This window comes from Camelus ferus, chromosome 8 (genome assembly GCF_009834535.1).
Source record: "Camelus ferus isolate YT-003-E chromosome 8, BCGSAC_Cfer_1.0, whole genome shotgun sequence".
NCBI lineage: Eukaryota > Metazoa > Chordata > Mammalia > Artiodactyla > Camelidae > Camelus > Camelus ferus.
Window position 1 is genome coordinate 43,623,491 of NC_045703.1, and position 17,700 is coordinate 43,641,190.

Consider the following 17,700-nt stretch of genomic DNA (forward strand, 5'->3'; position numbering starts at 1 on the left):
GAAGGGTGGGGCGGTCAGCATTAATACTTGTTGCATTTTATGATTCTAAGAATACATCAGAGTATTCCTTACGTCTTCTGTGTGGTTGTGTCCAATCATTTGGGTAATAATGTACATATTATTTTAAGTTATTTCCTCTAGCTCTTTTCTGTATTAAGGTTGGAAAACTTTATTGATTACTTTTTTAAATTATGTATGTTGGTACACTGAATGGATTTTGTTTCTTGACAGTAAAGAAGGTCTTACAAAATAGTTGTCATATTTGAGGACTAGTAGGGTTTGGGGAACCTCTGTTCCATAAAAATGCCTCAAAATATGGACAACAAGAGGCATAAGGAGTCCAAAGGCCGTGGGAGAATAAGAAGCCCAACAAAACCACTGAGCTTTACAAGATCTAATACTCTGTAGTGGCCACAATGTAGCCCCAGGAGCAGCTCCAAGAGATCTTTGGAGACATAATCTTTCAGAGAACCTAACTCCTAAGTCGGCTGCTAGAAACATAATCATATAGAGAACACTAACTTTATAGGTAAAAAATTATTACCAAAAAATATTTCAGAGGAGGAAATGATAGTTATTAGCCTTAAATAAAAGAGAGAAGATAAATAACCTTCATTAATGGAAAATGGCAAGAAAAAGAATGTCGAAAAGCAGGATATGAGTGCCTACAGATCAAGAAATGTATCTTACTCATCTTTGTACACCTGAGACTATTTATACTTAATACAGAGTGTGACAAGTTGTTAATAACATATTGAAATAAATATAGGAAATAAAGAATTAACAAAACGACCAAAAAAAAAATAGGTACATCACAAAATTACAAAGGTTCCTTGAAAAGAACTGCCAGTCATCCCTTCGCCTTTTTTTTTTTTTTTTTCCAAAATAAATGACTTGATTTTTTTCAGTCTCCTTCCCAGCTCATTCTTCTAGTTGTGTTTGGGAGTGAGTTTTGTTCACAGTGCAGCCACCTCTCCCCCTACCCCTTTATTATGAACTAATCAGATTTTTCTGCCTCCTCTCAGTAAGCAGTCCTGTGTATTTGATCACTAGACCTGGGTCTCTGTTGCTGATAGATCCTCTCTGGGAGAAACAAGAGACATTACATACTAAGTCATTTAAGTCATCCCAGATAAAGACTGAATTAATTTACATCTCAGGGGAAATTTGAAACTGGAGTCTCATATCCTGAGGTCCCTCTACTTCCTGCAGAAAAGTTAATTTAGGTCATTTTCCGATACCCTGCATGATGAGCAACTGTTCCCGTGAATGAATCCAAATTTAAAAAAGCATGATGAAAATTTGGGGCAAGCCAGTCCTCTGAGAGAGTTCTCCAAAAGAGGCTTTAGACTTCCTCAGAGTCTCGTGGACCCTGGCCTATCAAGGCCTAAGAATATTTTAAAATATTTAAGAAAATCAAATTTAGATTTTATTATTAATACGACACTAACACATGTACGTCTAGCCTAATTTGGATTTTACTACATATTTATTTCAATGAAGTCTTTATATAAAGAAAAATGGAAAGAAGAACAGACATGTTTAAAGTATCTGTAAAAATCATTTTTAGTATCATTTTGGTAAATAAACATCAAGTGATGATGGCAGTAGATTAGGGAGACGAGCACATGACAGGTTATTTGGTTAGTTCTAAAACTGAATTCCTCTGAAATTAAAACAGAACTAATCCACAGTATAGCAATGTGAAATATTCTTCTGTTTTCTCTGCAATATTTTACTTTAGATGACTGTGTATATCGTGGTAAAATTTGTCTTTAGTCTTTAAGAATTTTAAAACAGCTATTATATTGAAAATAAAAACTGTAATTTTTGCTTTACAATAAATTTCCATGTGGTTTTAACACCAGTTCCCCAAACCATATGTTCTTTATCAACAAACAGGATATATAGCTTAGATGTTTCACAGCAATGTTTCACAGAGATCATTATACGAAACACTGAAAAAGAGTTCTATCAAAACATCTGGTAAACAGAAGTCAAACTGAACTTAACTGGTGATGGGCCCATTTTTCTAACTTTTTTCAACTTGGTTATATATATATTAAAAGAGATATAACTATTTTTTTCCAGGAGAAATTTAAGATACTAATGTACTTTATGTATTTTTTTTCATGATTGTTGTGACATTTTGTCTTGTCATTCAGCAAACTATTGTGTGATTTTTTTCAAATAACTACTTTAAACTGGATTTTAAAAAAAACCTTTTTTAGCAGTGAACTTAAAAATACTCTCCACATTTGCCCCTGCCAACTGGATTACCTAATGAATTCCAACTTACTCCTGTGGCTAATCTTGCTACCCTCCACTTTGACTATTTTTTGACACATTTTATTTGCTTTTAAAGAATAAAAGGTACAGTTTTCACAACATCTAGGGATGCTGCCCCACTCAATGTGAGAACGTCTGAGGAATTCTGAAATCAGACAAAACTGTATCATCAACCAAGATGATTTAGAATCAACTATAGCTCAGGAAATGTGACAGACCACTAGGCACCTGAAGATATTCCAAAGCAAAATGAAGTATTTCCAGGCTTTCCTGAAGCAGCAGACTTCAGTAAAAAAAAAAAAAAAAAGCTTGGAATGTTCATTAATTTTTCATTCATCAACTTGAAACAAAATGCATCACATAAATTGAATAGTTAATTGTGTTCAGGTGATCATCTCTTCATTTATGGGATGGCTTTATTTTTATTTACATATTTATTTAATTGGCAGGGGGAGGTAATTAGGTTTTATTTTATTTTTTTTAGAGGAGGCACTGGGGATTGAACCCAGGACCTCATGTATGCTAAGCATGCGGTCTACCACTTGAACTGTACCCTCCCCACTATGGGATGGCTTTAAAACAACAATCAGTGGTATCCTGTGAATAACTTAATAATAAAACAATAAAACGTTAACCAGATTTGCCCATTGGATAAGCAAAATCTTAAAAGACTGATACCAATTAGTAGTGATAAGGGTATGGAGAAACAAGCATTGTAATATGTTTGTATAATTCTTTTTGACTGTAATTTGGCTGTACTATTTTGAAATATGTACATACAATTTAGAAATACTGCTTTTAGGAATCTGTGCTATAACAGAAAATGTAAACATCTTAGCAAGGATGTTTAATTCATTACTGTATGTAATAGCAAGACCTTTGAACAATCTAAACATCCATCCATAGAGGAGGGATTAACATACATTCCTACAATGGAATATCTGTATTTTCTAACTTGAAAATATGTCCAAGACATTTTAAGTTAAAAAATGCAAGCTTCAGACCACTATTTTAGGATGATAGCGATTTTTAAAAATCTGTGTATTTTTCTATCTCTAAGTAGAAGCAGAAATATGTATATGCCTCTACGATCATAAACAAGTCTGGAAAGAGATCCCCACTTTAGGTAAATATGTAGAATTTTGCATCTACAACACAGCATCAGATTGGTGATATAAAACTCTGAACCAAAACACCTTCATAGTTTTCAGACAGGAAGATATTTGTTTAATGGAGGTTATTAGCAAATTCTAGATTACAGCAAGTCTATAATGTAGACTGCAAATGTTCTAACAAAATGAAAAGGCAAGCATCCTATTTCCAAGAATAGATCTTGGCAGAGCTGAGGAATCTCAATGCAGAAGATCATAGGTCATGATTTAAGACAGATGTAGCCAATGACTATTTTTACCCCAAACCCACTCTGCATAGTAACTGCATGCAGGTGTCATGCCCTTCATCCCACATCTGTTTTCCTTGATGCCTGATATCTGGCTTAGTACCTGACAGATAGTAAGCATACAATAAATACGTTCTGGATGGATGACCAAACTCCCAATGTTTAGCAGTTGGTGGAACAGTTAAGTGAAATTAAGTGATGGACAAAGATATATTGAAGGAATGACTTGTTCACTATGATGATGTAAAACTTAAAAAAAATCACAGACCAACAAAGTAGTTGTTTCTACGATCACTTCTGAAAAATGATGTAGTGGGTAGCCTAAAGGAAAGGTGAATTACAGGAAGTGAAGTCTTAGCTATATACTTCTTAGGACCTTTAATTTTCTTTCTTCCTATCTCTCTACAAAGATTTTCTTATTTGCTCCAGTCTTTAGCACACTGTTAGACCACCATCAATGAACCATGTTTACTTCAAACTATCTCCCTCACTGGCTGAACTTGTCAGAAAAATAACTGGCCGATACAAAGCAGCTTTTTATAAAGGAGTCAGAACTGAGATGATGGTTATCAGGATAAGGAGATGAAAGCTCTACTAGTACAGGGAACTCCTACGTCAAAAGTATAACTCAGCTGGATTTTAAAAGAACAGCAGTAAACAGGTCAAGAAAACAGGAGGTTTACAAGAATTGGTGGTTTCTGCAATGGTAAAAATGGAGATTTTAAGAGGCACAGATGTAAAGCCAGATGTTGTAAATAATAGCAATAGCCAGTCAGGAAGACACCATCTTTTTTAATTTACAATATGGAAGGTACACCTGCACATACAAATAGCTATCAGGAAGAACAGCACTGTTGTAAAAGGACAATCTGTATACTAAAGGCCAGTGATATTTCCTGTCAACTTCCTTTTGCTACCACTAGGGATATATAAAATGTGCTGACAATCACATCATCACCTCCACCATTGTATTTACAAATATGAATTTCTGCATGTCCTAAACAAGGAAATGCATATGATAATTTCTTTGCCAGTAACTTCAGCGGGAGCTCTTGAATGAAGAGTAGACAATGTAAGAAGCGAATAAGATTCCAAATTTTAAAGTACTGTCAAAATTCATGTAAAAAACAGGAGGTGACAAATCTAGAACTATTTAGATTTTGGGGTGATAACATTCACTTTCTGTCTTTAAAATGAAAACACACTAAACTATATATGTGCTCAATCAAAATATGTGGCATTTTTTGTATCTCAGTTTTATAAATCTGTGAAATTTAAATTTTTTAAAAGAAATTAGAATGTTTCCATGATTTTTACAAGGGTAATAGGAGCTACATAATTTACTTGAGAAAACTGATTACACATTAAAAAAAAAAACAAAAACTGTTTCACTAATCTTAAAGTTTTAAACACATAAAACAAATTAAAAATATATGTCATGTACTGTCTTTTCCTCCTATCAATCGCACATAGTGGTCACTGCTTATTCAAGAAAGATCCAATTAACTTTCTACTCTAATGTCATTTATTAAATCAGGGAGATAATCTTTAATCCACATTTCATTAAAAACTGAATAGAATGCATAATTTCAGACACTAAACTGATAGGGGATAAAGCATACTTTGCCTATTATGGAGCAATAATCATGAACCAATGCTCTGTAACACCCTGCAAATGTGTTTCAATGACGCCGAACTAGATTTTAATCTTTTTTCCCTACAATCGGATAAATACAGGGGGAAAAAAAAAGAGGCAGAGCGCATGTTACCATAATGCTACAATGAAACTAATGCAATCCTTTTGATGTGGGATTCATCCTGAAGATCTGTTTTGAATTGCTAAGAATAAAATTAATTTCTCTATCATTTACCATTTGCCTTCTTGAAAATCAAAGGATAAAAATAGGGAATCTGTACTGCCACTACATAAAGATAATTGTATCAACCAATAATATATGTGCGTGTGAATGTTTGTGTATTTGTGGAAAGGTTGCACCTTCAACACTGCTTGGAAATCTCCTCACCTACATATCCAAGTTCATTGTTTACAAATTTTGTTTCCCACATAACTGCAGGACACAAATCAGCTAAATTTCTGACATATAACAAGGATACTGTTTCCTCCAGTTTTCAATAACATGTTCCTCATTTTCTGCTGAGCCCTCGTCAGCAGATGCTTTAACATTCATGTTTCTACTACCAGTCTGCTAAAGGCAATCTAAGCTTTTTCTGCCCTGCTTCTCAAAATCCTTCCAAGTCTCTGCCCACTGCCCAAATTCAATCCATATTTTTAGTTATTTGTTATAGCAGGACCCCACTTCCAGGTGCCAAAGTCTGTATTACTTTTTATGCTGCAACAAATTGTCACACGTTCCTGGGTTAAAACAACACAAATGTATGATGTATGGTTCTAGAGGTCATAAGTCTTAAATGAATCTTACAGGACTAAAATTAAGGCATTGGCAGTTCTGTGTTCCTTCTGGACACTCAAAGGGGAAAATCAGTTCTTTGTCTTTTCTAGTTTCCTGAGGCCACTTTCATTCCTTGGCTCATGGACCCCTCCTTCTGCAAAGTGTATCAGTCCAGTCCTTGCTTCTGTCCTCACATCCCTTCTCTGACTCTGTCCCTCTCATCTGCGACGTATAAGGACACATGATTATGCTAAATCCACCTGGATGATTCAGGATAATTTCTTCATCTCAAGATCCTTCACTTCATACATCTGTAAAGTCTCTTTGCAATGCAAGGTAACATATTTACAAGATTCGGGGGTTAGAACATGGATATATTTGAAGGAGCCATTGTTCAGCTTCTACAGAGCCCCAAACCAAGAATGACTATGATTACAAATTATTAGCTATTTAATACAATATGACTATCTAGAAATGTTAATAGGCTCAGTTTTGATTGCTGGTTTTCAAAAAGGAATTACAGGAAGAGATAATTCTATCATCGAGAGTTTTGCCATCTTTGCTTTGTCAGATAATGTTATTTCTGACGCTTCCTCATAAAAGTCTATGAAATGTTACATTAGTCATGGAGTTATTTCATTATCATTCGCCTCTTAAGACAATATTTTTAGAAATACAGGCAATAATTACTTTGCTGTTCATATTATTTTAATGAAATGCTAAATTATAAAACTCTCCCAGACAAACTATTGGCATCCTCAGTTTGTTGCTATCAGTATATACTAACTACTAAATAAAATGTCTGAATTGATCTTTAATCACATTGCAGAAATGATTTCCATAGTAGACCTCTGGTAATCTTATTGCCTTGGTTGACATGAAGATGGGGATTGAACACGTATTAGCTATCAAACTGGCTTATTATAAAGCCAATCAGTGAAAACACAAGAGCTATTCGGTGGCAGATTCGACATCAGGAGTTACCAGTGATAGCTGCAATATTTCAGGAACCAATTTATTTTAATATCCTTTTGGTAGTTTTGGTTTCACATTATATATTTAATCACAAATGACACTATCATTGCAATGACTCACTTCACAATGTCAAGATACACTTAGAAATAGAGGTAGAAGGAGAATTTTATTTTTATATCTTTTCAGAAGTAAATTTAATGCTAAAACTTAAGGAAAGATGTTTCTTAATATTCTGTATATAACAAGTTTGTGTATGTAAGCATTGTTTTCAATTTTTAAAACAGTTTCTTACAAAAGTAGAGTAAATGCTCTTGCAATTCCTAAAATGTTTGCAAAATAAAGTAGTAACATCTTCTTAATATATAATTGCTAAAAATAATAAAATAAGAAATAAATATAATAATAAGTAAATAAGGTTCAAATGGCTTCTTAAAACAGAGAGTAAAAATCATGACTAGCCACAAATTTCCCAACAATAATTTGCTGTTTTTGAAAACTCCCCGTGACTTTAGCAGAATACTTACATAGTATATATGCTTATATTACATATACAACGTTTCTTGTATTTTTTCTAGTCTTTAATTTTTCTCAGGTCTCGGTATGTCATGAGTTGGACCATAAGCTTCTCAAAGTCAGGGGCTTGTACATCATTCACTGCCTGTGTTGATAGCAACATAAATCCTCTCTACCCAGTAAGAGGAGAGGTGGGGAATTCAATTACTTTTTAAACCTACTCTCCTCTTAAAGAAAAAAGGTGAAAAGTAATATAAGAAATAATGAAACTAATAACTTAAGCAAAACTTTTCTTTCTGCATTTCTTTTTCCATTCTGAGAGTGTAGTGTAGTTTAGATGGAAGGGAAGCAAAAGCTGACGGGAATACCAAGATGGCAAACTTTTTATTCATTAATTTTTTTCTTTTTCTATAAAAGACTAAAAAGAAAACAAACACCTCAAATTCTAAATTATATCAATAAAGTAAAGACGCAGTGAAAAAATAGCAACTGATATATCTTCAGGGCATTGAAAAGTGGAATAATTCTGGAAAACAGTATTGATTCATTCCAAAGAGATTGACTGCATTTATATGAAATATCAGGCATGGTCTTAACAAATATAAGCAGATGTCACCCCAACCCTCATAAACCATGCAGTCCATCTAGACTTCTTCATCCTAAGAAATTTCTGAATAATAATAAAGAATTTGGAGAATCATTAGCCTTTGAATCTGCTGTAGAAATACTACCCTTTTATTCTACTCTACTTTTTCAAAAGAAAAAGGGATATTTTAGTGTTGCAAATAAGTTAGAAAAATGTACTGGCTGTTAATTTTTAGTAACTTTCTCTATATTTAAAAAGATTTTTTTTTTAAGATGGTAAGGCCTTGACAGAGCATCAAGAAATACTGATGCCTATGATTATAAATCAATAAAAAATGTTAAAAAAAAAAAAAAAAGGAAGAAACACTGGTGCCTAAAAGAGGTTAGTTGCAAGCCATGAACCACTGATATAAGCTTTATTAAAACTGTACTTGTTTCCTGCTTGGCTTCACTTAGATATACTTTCATTTTCCTCAGGCTGTAGTCTATTACTAATATACTTTTCTGTAATTCCCTCCCTTCTGAGTTCAAGAAAAATGAAACCCCAAATCAGATTAATTTTAAAAACTAGTACACAGATCCAGTAGGCAAGAAGAATGATGCACATTTTTCCCCCTTGCAGGAGAAAAGTGTGAGTACCAGCAAGAGCACTTAGGCATTCAGAGGAAGAACGACAAAGTTATTCTGATTTCAATTTTTCAGAAGAGCTGGCAGCTTCCTCAAAGCTAATTCTATCCTAGGGACCAACAAAAGCCCTGACCTTGCCCAGAATTTCTTAATAGTGACTGAACTATCACAGTTGACCTCAGTTCCCGTCAGCTTAAAAAAAGCAGTATGAAAGAATCCGAAAATTTTGTCTTGATGCTTTAGCATTTCCTTGAACATGTAGGTGGCAAAATATAAAGTATCTTAGTACAATTTAAGAAATTAAGGTTAGGATTTTAGAGCCTGAAGCCAAATGAAATATATATTTCTTCTTTAGACCTCACCCCTACTTTCACCTCCTCCACTTCAGCTGTAAGCTCTATAAAGGATACAGGTCAAGAGTGCAACTTAAGAGCTGAGATTGGTGAGAGGTACTCAAGTTCAAGTTCATGTGTGATAAATATGATGGAAATGAATTCAGTCACACATGTACACACAGTGCAATCAAATGGAGCTTCCATGGTATTACTGTAATTTCTGGCTAAGTATTCTTTTTCTTCTCATGCTTATTATTTTTGAATGCCTGATCCCTTCAAAAGGTACTTTTATCCATTTGCACATTCAGAGAAAAGGGCACCAATGAAAAATTCGACAAAAGCAGCTGAGACAAAACTTAAACTATAAAGAAAATGCTTTTAAAAACCTCTTTATCCAGTAATTAGGGAACAGATGCAAAGGAGGAAAGAAAACATAAATAAAATGTTACCAATATTTATGTTTTATCATATATATTGGATAAAATCTTCCACGTACACCTACTCTTTTATAACAAGTGAATTTTTCTTAACATTGGAAATGCATGTTTAAAAATGCATGCTATCACTGAAGTCAAGATATTTCTGAGAGGTTGGAAAGGACCTATATCATCATTGTTTCACATAAGTACATCCTGAATTAATAATGATCTGATTTGGACTATTTCTAGGATGGAAGCACATAAAAGAGTTAAACCAACACCTTTCACAATCACATGTCAACGCTGGATTTATCAAAAGGATAAATAAGCCGGTATGAAATGAATGGATGAATGGAGATATGCACACTTCAGCGTTTGGAATTCTCTTATTTCGATGGCTTCTAGGAGAATCATCTGGGTTCTGCCTTTCCAGCTTTGTCTGGGGCCCAGTGAGGGTAAATCCTACCAAAGCACCAATGCCAAATCAGCAAATGGGTCCCTGGGGTTCTAGCCTGACACCTAAGAGAAGATTCCCTGTTTTTAAAAGTCACTGATTAGGTTACAAGGACTCTGAGTGCTCTCTTCTAATCATTCCATGAAATAATTGGTCCTTCACGCCTCATCTTGGAAAGAAACCACTATTTTTCACTATGATTCCTAGGGGAAAATAAAAATCTAATGTCAGTTCAGACATTATCTGCTGCAGGTAATGGATTATCCACCAGCACTGGTTTTCATAATGAGGACATTTACTTTTTTCAAACATAAATGTCTGGAGTTCAGGAGTTTCAGCGATGGGTATAGCTCAGCTTAAAATCATTAAGGCTCCGAGTTGGCTTATTTGTTTTCTTCGACGTTTCTATGTTGACCGACTTAGAAATTTCCATCAAAATTAAAATTTTAAGTAACTAGTTTTCTTCTACAAACCCAGATTTTCATACGAGGGGAAACTGGACACAATCAAAATAATTTCAAAATGTAAGCTACTTATATGAACAGATCATAATACTTTCACTTTCATATACTATTGGTCTTGTTTCTTAGTTTTATTCTAGGGAATTATTTGATATCTTTATTGCTGATCAATGCTTGCTTCTTATGGAATAATTTTATGTAAATGAGTATATGGTTCCATTAATGATTATTTATATGTTGGGAACATTTTAATGACATAACAGGCTAAATATTATTGAACAGGATAAAAGGAAAATTCAATTGAAATGCACCCCTTGTTAATTTAACATGGATACAGCATATTCCCAGAGAAGCACTTTTGAAAATCTGTTGAATAATTTCTATTATACTTTCTTTATATAATATTTTCATATTTAAATCTAACTTTTAAAATATCACCCACTGAAATAATTTGAGAAGAAAATGAAGTTGCCGTAGTATAAATTCTTCATGGCACAAGATTCTTAGCTGCTAATTTACAAATAATTGTGTGTATGTGTATACCAGTTTGCTGCACTGTTATAAACTATATGTAAAAAGACAGAAAGCAAACCAGTATTGAACAGCCTAAAATAGTGTTCTTTCAGTGGTCAGACAGACATGCGCTATACATGTCAAGCATGTAAGTTGCATGATGCTCCTCACTGGACAAGTGACTTTAGAAGGTTGCCCCTTTTTCTTGATGTACCACAGAGACCTTTCCTGAGGCTTCTTCTCCTTTTTGCTTTTCAAAGATAACAGTGGACTGAATTCCTTTTCATATGTTTACAATTCTGGTTCTGGATATGCTATTTTAAAAATGGTATGATTTTCCTGATTTCTGGTATAATTTAGATAAACCCCTCCATTCTATGTATCTTCTCAATAACTTCGTAACCTAAGCGTGAGTCAGAGAGCAGGACCATTGACCTCAGCTGCAATGAACGTAACTCCCAGAACAGTTCTTTTGTCTCATAGTATACATTCACATCATTTCTTTTAGATGTTAACAATGTAGTTTACTTACTCCATGTGTTTCTTTTTTTTTTTAAACAGTCAAGTCAATGTCTATACCCTCTTTAGTGTTGGCTGCCATCAGGTGTGACTTCCAAGAAGGCAGGAAACAATCTATTACATTGGAAAGGTTTTAGACTAATTTTCACAAGTCAAAATATTTTCAAAATGATCATACTATTCTATTGTGTAGGCTAGTAGCTCTTGGCTTTTAAATTCTTTCACATTCCCCACAAGAATTTTCAGTACTCTAAATCAGTACAGTGCATGCACTTTAAGTATATAGTTTAATAGGTTTTTGCTTATGTATTCTATATACCTGTGAAATAGTTAAACATTCTTTGCTCATAAGTTTCCTTCATCCCTTCACAGTCAATACGGTTGTGTCATTTAGTCAGTGTATCTTCAAAATGCCCTGCCAGAAACATTTTTATTTTCATATTGAAAAATTTTATACCAAAGCCGATGATACTTGTATGGTGTTAGTTTAAAATATAGTCAGGCAATAAGCTGATTTTATCTTAGTATGGTTTTTCTATGTAGAAAAATGCTGAATGCTCAGAGAAGATATTAAATTAGATCTGGACAGAAACATTAAAAAAATTAAAACAAAACCTCTTTTTTCCCAAGAAATCTCTATCATGAAAACCCAGTTTTGTTTTTATTTGTATTTCTTTCATTACTATGTAACACAAGTTATGTCCTTCTGAAGTAAGATACAAAATGATTATAATAATTATGATGATGAAATAGCAGTTAACTCAACTGATAGTCACAATATACTAGGCGTTATTCAACCATTTCATATAAACTATTTCACTCTTCACAAAAATAGTAATGGGTAGGTACTCAATTACTCTTAGAATGAGGGGTTAAATATTTTTCTGAACTTTAAAGAATAGTAAGGAGGGGCAAATTCAGGATTTGAATCCAGATCGCCCAGGGCCTGATTTCTTTCACTCATTAAACCATACTGTCAACCTGAGATCTGGAAGTAGAGCAGGGCTAGATTATTAAGCAAGGAGGAAACTACCACACACGGACCCTGTCTTAACCACCTCTGAGTTTCTGGGAAATATTCTATACCACATGATAAATATGATTTCCATAATCTCAATTCTCCTGCAGTCAAAATTTCATGCGATATTTGTCATCATAATTTTATTTGTATTGAGCAAGGAACAAAATGACACTTAAGCTCATGCAAGTGCAAATAATTAAGTAATCAAGTAAGAAAATTTAAAACTTTAGAATCATTTATAGCTATCTTTTCTGTGTTATAGAAACACAGCATGACCATATCTAAAAAAGAATCTTGGAGGCTGACGTGAGACCATTTCACATTTCTGGCTCTATTTTAAATCTGGAAAAGCATACGTCCTAAATGTCTTCTGCTAGTATCTTCTAAAAACTTTAACTCTTAATCCATAAGCTAAGTTTTTGAAATAAAATAAATGCCTATATACTATATGCATCTGTATATATTTTTTCTTTTCCTTCATTTTGGATATTTTTTTAATATCATGAGAAATCTTAATACTTGAATTGAAAAAGTTTATATTTTTTCTCTTCTGTGAAGCTTTTTTATTACTTCTCATGAGTCAAGGAAAAAGTCTTTCATTATTGACTTTACAAATCAAGGGTATAACACAAATGCTTAATTGAGCAGATTGATGATTAGAAAGAGAAAAATGATGAAAGGAGAGATGCCAGCACAAACAGAATATGGCCATTCATTTTTACTCCAAATGAATCAACTTCTGCTCATGAATGTGGGCCTAATACTAATTCTGGCAGCAAACCACCAAGAGCAACAACTCTCTGCAGAGCCCCACGTCTGCATGTGGACAGCTTTTGCTCATTTCTCTTGCTAGAATACATATACCAAGTAGTTCTCTCTCCCTTGCTGGCATGGTCAAATAACTCAAATGAAGGATTACAAACATAGTGAATACAGGAGACTTTTTCCCACTCTGAACTCTAAATACTCATTCAAAGATGAGAATGTTTTCTCTTAAAGAAACAAGGCAACTAAAGCATAATACATGATATCAGGAAGAACAGCCCTATTAGCCATCACAGATCTAATTTCTTGGCATCAGTTTGATTTAAATTTGTTTTAATTGAAAAAAAAATAAAGGAAAGCATCTTCAATCAAACTGCACTACTGATATGGCCCCTCTCCACACCTATACCCTAAACACATGTCTGCACTGGTTCAGTATTTTTATGTTTGATTGTCTACCACAGAAAGTAACAGAGGTTTTTAAATAAGCAATTTGCTATTTTGAGCTGATGTTGCTAAGCTTTTCCTAATACGTCGCTGATCAGCAGCACAAGACCTTTCAGACACTAAATGGCAGAAACAAGCCCTTCTAAGGTTTTCTAAATCCTTCCTATTCTCATAACAAGATTCCTCCAGTCAAGTACTAGAGGATGGAAAGTAGCACCCATTACATGTTAAAGACACCCAAGTGAGGCAGAGAACTTGGCTGGCAGTTTAACTGAGCCCTGCTACAAATACTCTGTAATAGAAATGACACATTTAATTAGCCCTGAAGCAGGGAACAAAGCTCTTTCATTTTAGAAAGCTGGCAATGGAATTTGGGGTGTAGGGGGGGAAGCAAACCTCTTACCTTTGGTAGCAATTCGTACACACTGGGTTTTAGTTTCCTGATGGAGTGAAAAACGAAAGAAGACAGTCAGTTACAGATTATGTTTCCTGTTTCATAAATTACAACTATTATCAAGATCAATCTAGGGTTATAAAATAGGATTATAAAGAATAGAACCAAAGTATTAAGGACACCATTTTTATATGTTCTCACAGAGATTTTTTAAAAATTTAAATTAACTTAAAAATGTTAGTATTTTCTAAAGATTTAAGTATTTGTGTTCACTTGTAATGAAACAGGCTATCTTGTGTGGGACAAGTAGCATGTCATTCTATTGCATTTATTGTACTTTTTGAATGATCAGAAAGAAAAATGTATTTGCAAAGCTAATACAAATCAGACCCAAATATACAAATCAGACGAAAGCGCTAAGTGATGGAAGTTAGAAAGATCATCCAAAAATTGCACCACAGTTGCAGAATATTTTATCTGTTCTTTTTTCCTTTTTAATTTCGTTGGGTCAAGTGTTTCTTGGTGGGATTACTTTCCTCCTCTTGCTAGATAGGTGGGATTGAAGAAGCAGAAGTAGAAAGCGGAAAGGAGAAGACATTTCAAAGTTTGAAAAATCTTTTCCTTCTTTTCAGATGTTGTGGGGTGGTAATAGGGGGTGAAACACACTTCCAGGTTTGCACCTTACTCCTCCAGGACTTAGTTCATTCGGTTTATATCTTTGAATACAGAAGAGGTTGGGAAAGATGTTAAAGACAGTGAACAAAACAGAGGCTATTTGTTTTCAAGATGGATTTGTAACTCCATCTTGAGTAGTTCTATATATTGATAAATCGAGTGTATGTAATTTTCTCTTAAGCATCTATTATTTTTGAATTAAATAAAATTAGAGCATTGAGGGGGAAATTCATAATTAAATATGAAAATCTGCACTTCTATTACTTAATTGTGACCTGAAGCCTTCATAGGAAGCTCCAAGAGACTGTTTTACATTCTCATAAAGGCCCAAAGGGATTTTGATTTCCTAAAAGCAATTTCTGTTACCTCTATCAGGATTACCAACCTCTGCTGGTAGGAGACATGCCAATTTTAAAACTTTTTGCCGAGATAACTGTGAAATACATTATTGCTACACTGTACTTTGATTAAACCACATGTAGATATATTAATAATTAGAAGAAAAATTCATATCAAAGCCTTTAAAGAGTGTCAGAGAAAATTCTTCTTAAGTAACAGATATTCATTAACACTTCTCTCATACCACAGAGCAAGTAACAAAAGTTAATTTGGAATCTCTCACCTCTCTAAGGATGAATACCAAAAACACAGAACTATGCTACTTTATACACAGACTGGAATAAAATTTCCATGGTTGTCTCTTTTCTGAGCAGCCCCATCATGGCAGTGGCAAGGAATGATGTGTGTGGGAAGTGGGCAGACGACTTGCCTCCAAAGACTCCCACTTATGTAAAAATAAACTAGAAGATGACAAGATCATTTTTAACCATAAGCAGCCTCTGGCTCTGAAGCACATCTCAGAAAATGCTGTGGCATTTTTCTTTCCATGTACTGTAAGCCAATCATGCAGGTAAGCACAAAGGTAAAGCTGTCATTCAAAAGCAGCCAGTCAAAAAAAAAAAAAAAAAAAAAAAAAAAAAAAAAAAAGCCAGTCGATACCCTAAGTTCTCATATCCCCTTACAGAAATGCAAATGGATTGTTATGCCTTCCAATGAAACTAGTCCAAGATATAATATGACTGTTGCAATTGGATATCACATATTTCACACCATTTCCTAGGTATCCACCTGGGGGATACAATTACCCAAACCCTGCAATTTCTTACAGAGCTACCAGTACATAAAAATGTCATTCTTCTATTGAATTTTAAATTGTAGAAGGTTTCTATTCTCAACATCTTTTTTCCTACCCCTCCCTGCCAAAAAAAAAAAAAAAATTAAATGTGTTAGGAAAGAAAATCTTTCAAGAGGACAGCATGAGGCATGAAAGGCCAGGTTATTTTCCCGGATAGAACCACTGGTAGTTTCCAACTTCCTGTTGTGTTTCCCTCTTCAATATTCATCTGGGAACAGGGGCAGTGTGCAAAAACAACTGTGTCCAAAATGGGAAAAGGAGGGGCAGCAAGGGAAAGGGAAAACAGACTTCTCTAAGGGCACAGCATCCAGCCGTTGCCAGGCAGCCGTCTGTTTGGGTTCAGTCAGATATACCACGGGCGCCCTATTACTTTGTAATCAGAGGATTGCTACTTGTTATTTACTATTTGGCTTGTGCCCCCTGAAAAGTTTATAAGGGTTTATTAGCCTGCTGTGGAACACGCATTCTGTTTATCCTGCAGTCAATTTAATCTTCTGAAGTGTGCCACGACTGAGCGAAAGAGACAGAACAATGCCGGGTATTTACTGGGGCTGGAGTCCCGGCAGCAGCCCACCTTTTCAAATCATTTTACTCCCAATTGCTCTTGTGGGCTTTCCTGAAGAGGGCTCAAGTAGAAGCAGTTACTAGGAGACAGGAATCCTGCGCGATGTACCTGGCATGGAGCCGCAGCCCCACGGTTGGCCCAAAACCGTGCAGGCGGCTGGGAACAGGAACAACACCCCCTACACAGCGATTTTTTTTTTTTTTTTTCTGTCTTTCTTTTTTTTTTTTTCCCCTGACAAATGTTACTGAGTATTTATAAAATTCGGCTGCAGCTTTTCCTCAGGGCAGTGAAAAAGCAAAATCTTGGAGGGAGCTCACCTTCTCCACGCTGCTCATTGCTTGGAAATAGATGTTGTATCCTTTGCGTGGAGCCAAAGGGGGGTTCCAAAAGCCCTGATAGGTCCGGTTATCACCCACGGTGAATGGGGCCGGCTCAGGAAGGTTCCCTGGGGGTAGTTCCGCAGCAAAGTAGTACGGTGCACCCCCACTCATGGCATTTTGGTATGTGACAGGAACCTGGTAGCATTCCATGGATCCAGCTTCTCTCTTGGTTCGGTGAGGATGCAACTCCTCCACAACAATCTGATAGGCACTTTTTGGAAAAAGAGGGAGGGAAAACACACATTTAGAGATTCTAGATACTGAAATTTCTCAAACAAGGAACGGTGTTAATATCAACACGCAGCACTGCAGTCTTTAAAGTCAGTCTTAACTCCCTGTATTTTGGTTTTCTAGCTATTTTGCAATAAAATAGAATTTCACCTTGATTGTGCTTTCCTGCCAACTCTCATGTAATCACTAAGGACTTGGAAAAAAGGAAGAAAAGTCACCACAGAACTGTACACGTTTTTAAATGTTGAGAAATGAGCCACCCTAATAAGGAACCTGACATTAACCAGAGACACATCACAGATTAAATTCTAAGTCTGGTATTTTTAAATGTTTAAAGTTAACATTTTCCTTTGACATGGTAGTGTGGAAGGCCCAGCTCCGAGGCCCAACAGAATGACTGCCTCAGGGTGGGGCTTGAAGCACCAGTTTGTAGTTGTCACCCTGTTAGAGACAGAATGTGCTGACAGGCGTCTCCACCTCTTGACCTTGCCATGGCATCAGCACTGGCTCAGAGCTATGCAGATCTA

The 17,700-nt window shown here is 35.0% G+C and overlaps 1 protein-coding gene and 1 long non-coding RNA gene across 8 annotated transcripts in view; both read right to left on the reverse strand.

Moving 5' to 3' along the window:
• Positions 1-17,700, reverse strand: part of PTPRK (protein tyrosine phosphatase receptor type K) — a 510,442-nt gene that overhangs the window by 76,178 nt on the left and 416,564 nt on the right. For all 7 annotated transcript variants that reach the window (XM_014564475.2, XM_006190871.3, XM_006190873.3 and 4 more), the window contains exons 12-13: positions 16,880-17,153; positions 14,137-14,173 (exon numbers count right to left, since the gene is read on the reverse strand). In XM_014564475.2, coding sequence (XP_014419961.1) covers positions 14,137-14,173; positions 16,880-17,153 — 311 coding nt within the window. The remainder of the gene's footprint in view (positions 1-14,136; positions 14,174-16,879; positions 17,154-17,700) is intronic.
• Positions 4,078-13,097, reverse strand: LOC116665387. Its single transcript, XR_004321992.1, has 3 exons — positions 10,988-13,097; positions 6,883-6,885; positions 4,078-4,088 (listed from the first exon to the last, which is right to left on the reverse strand). It is a non-coding gene; the product is annotated as an uncharacterized LOC116665387 (long non-coding RNA).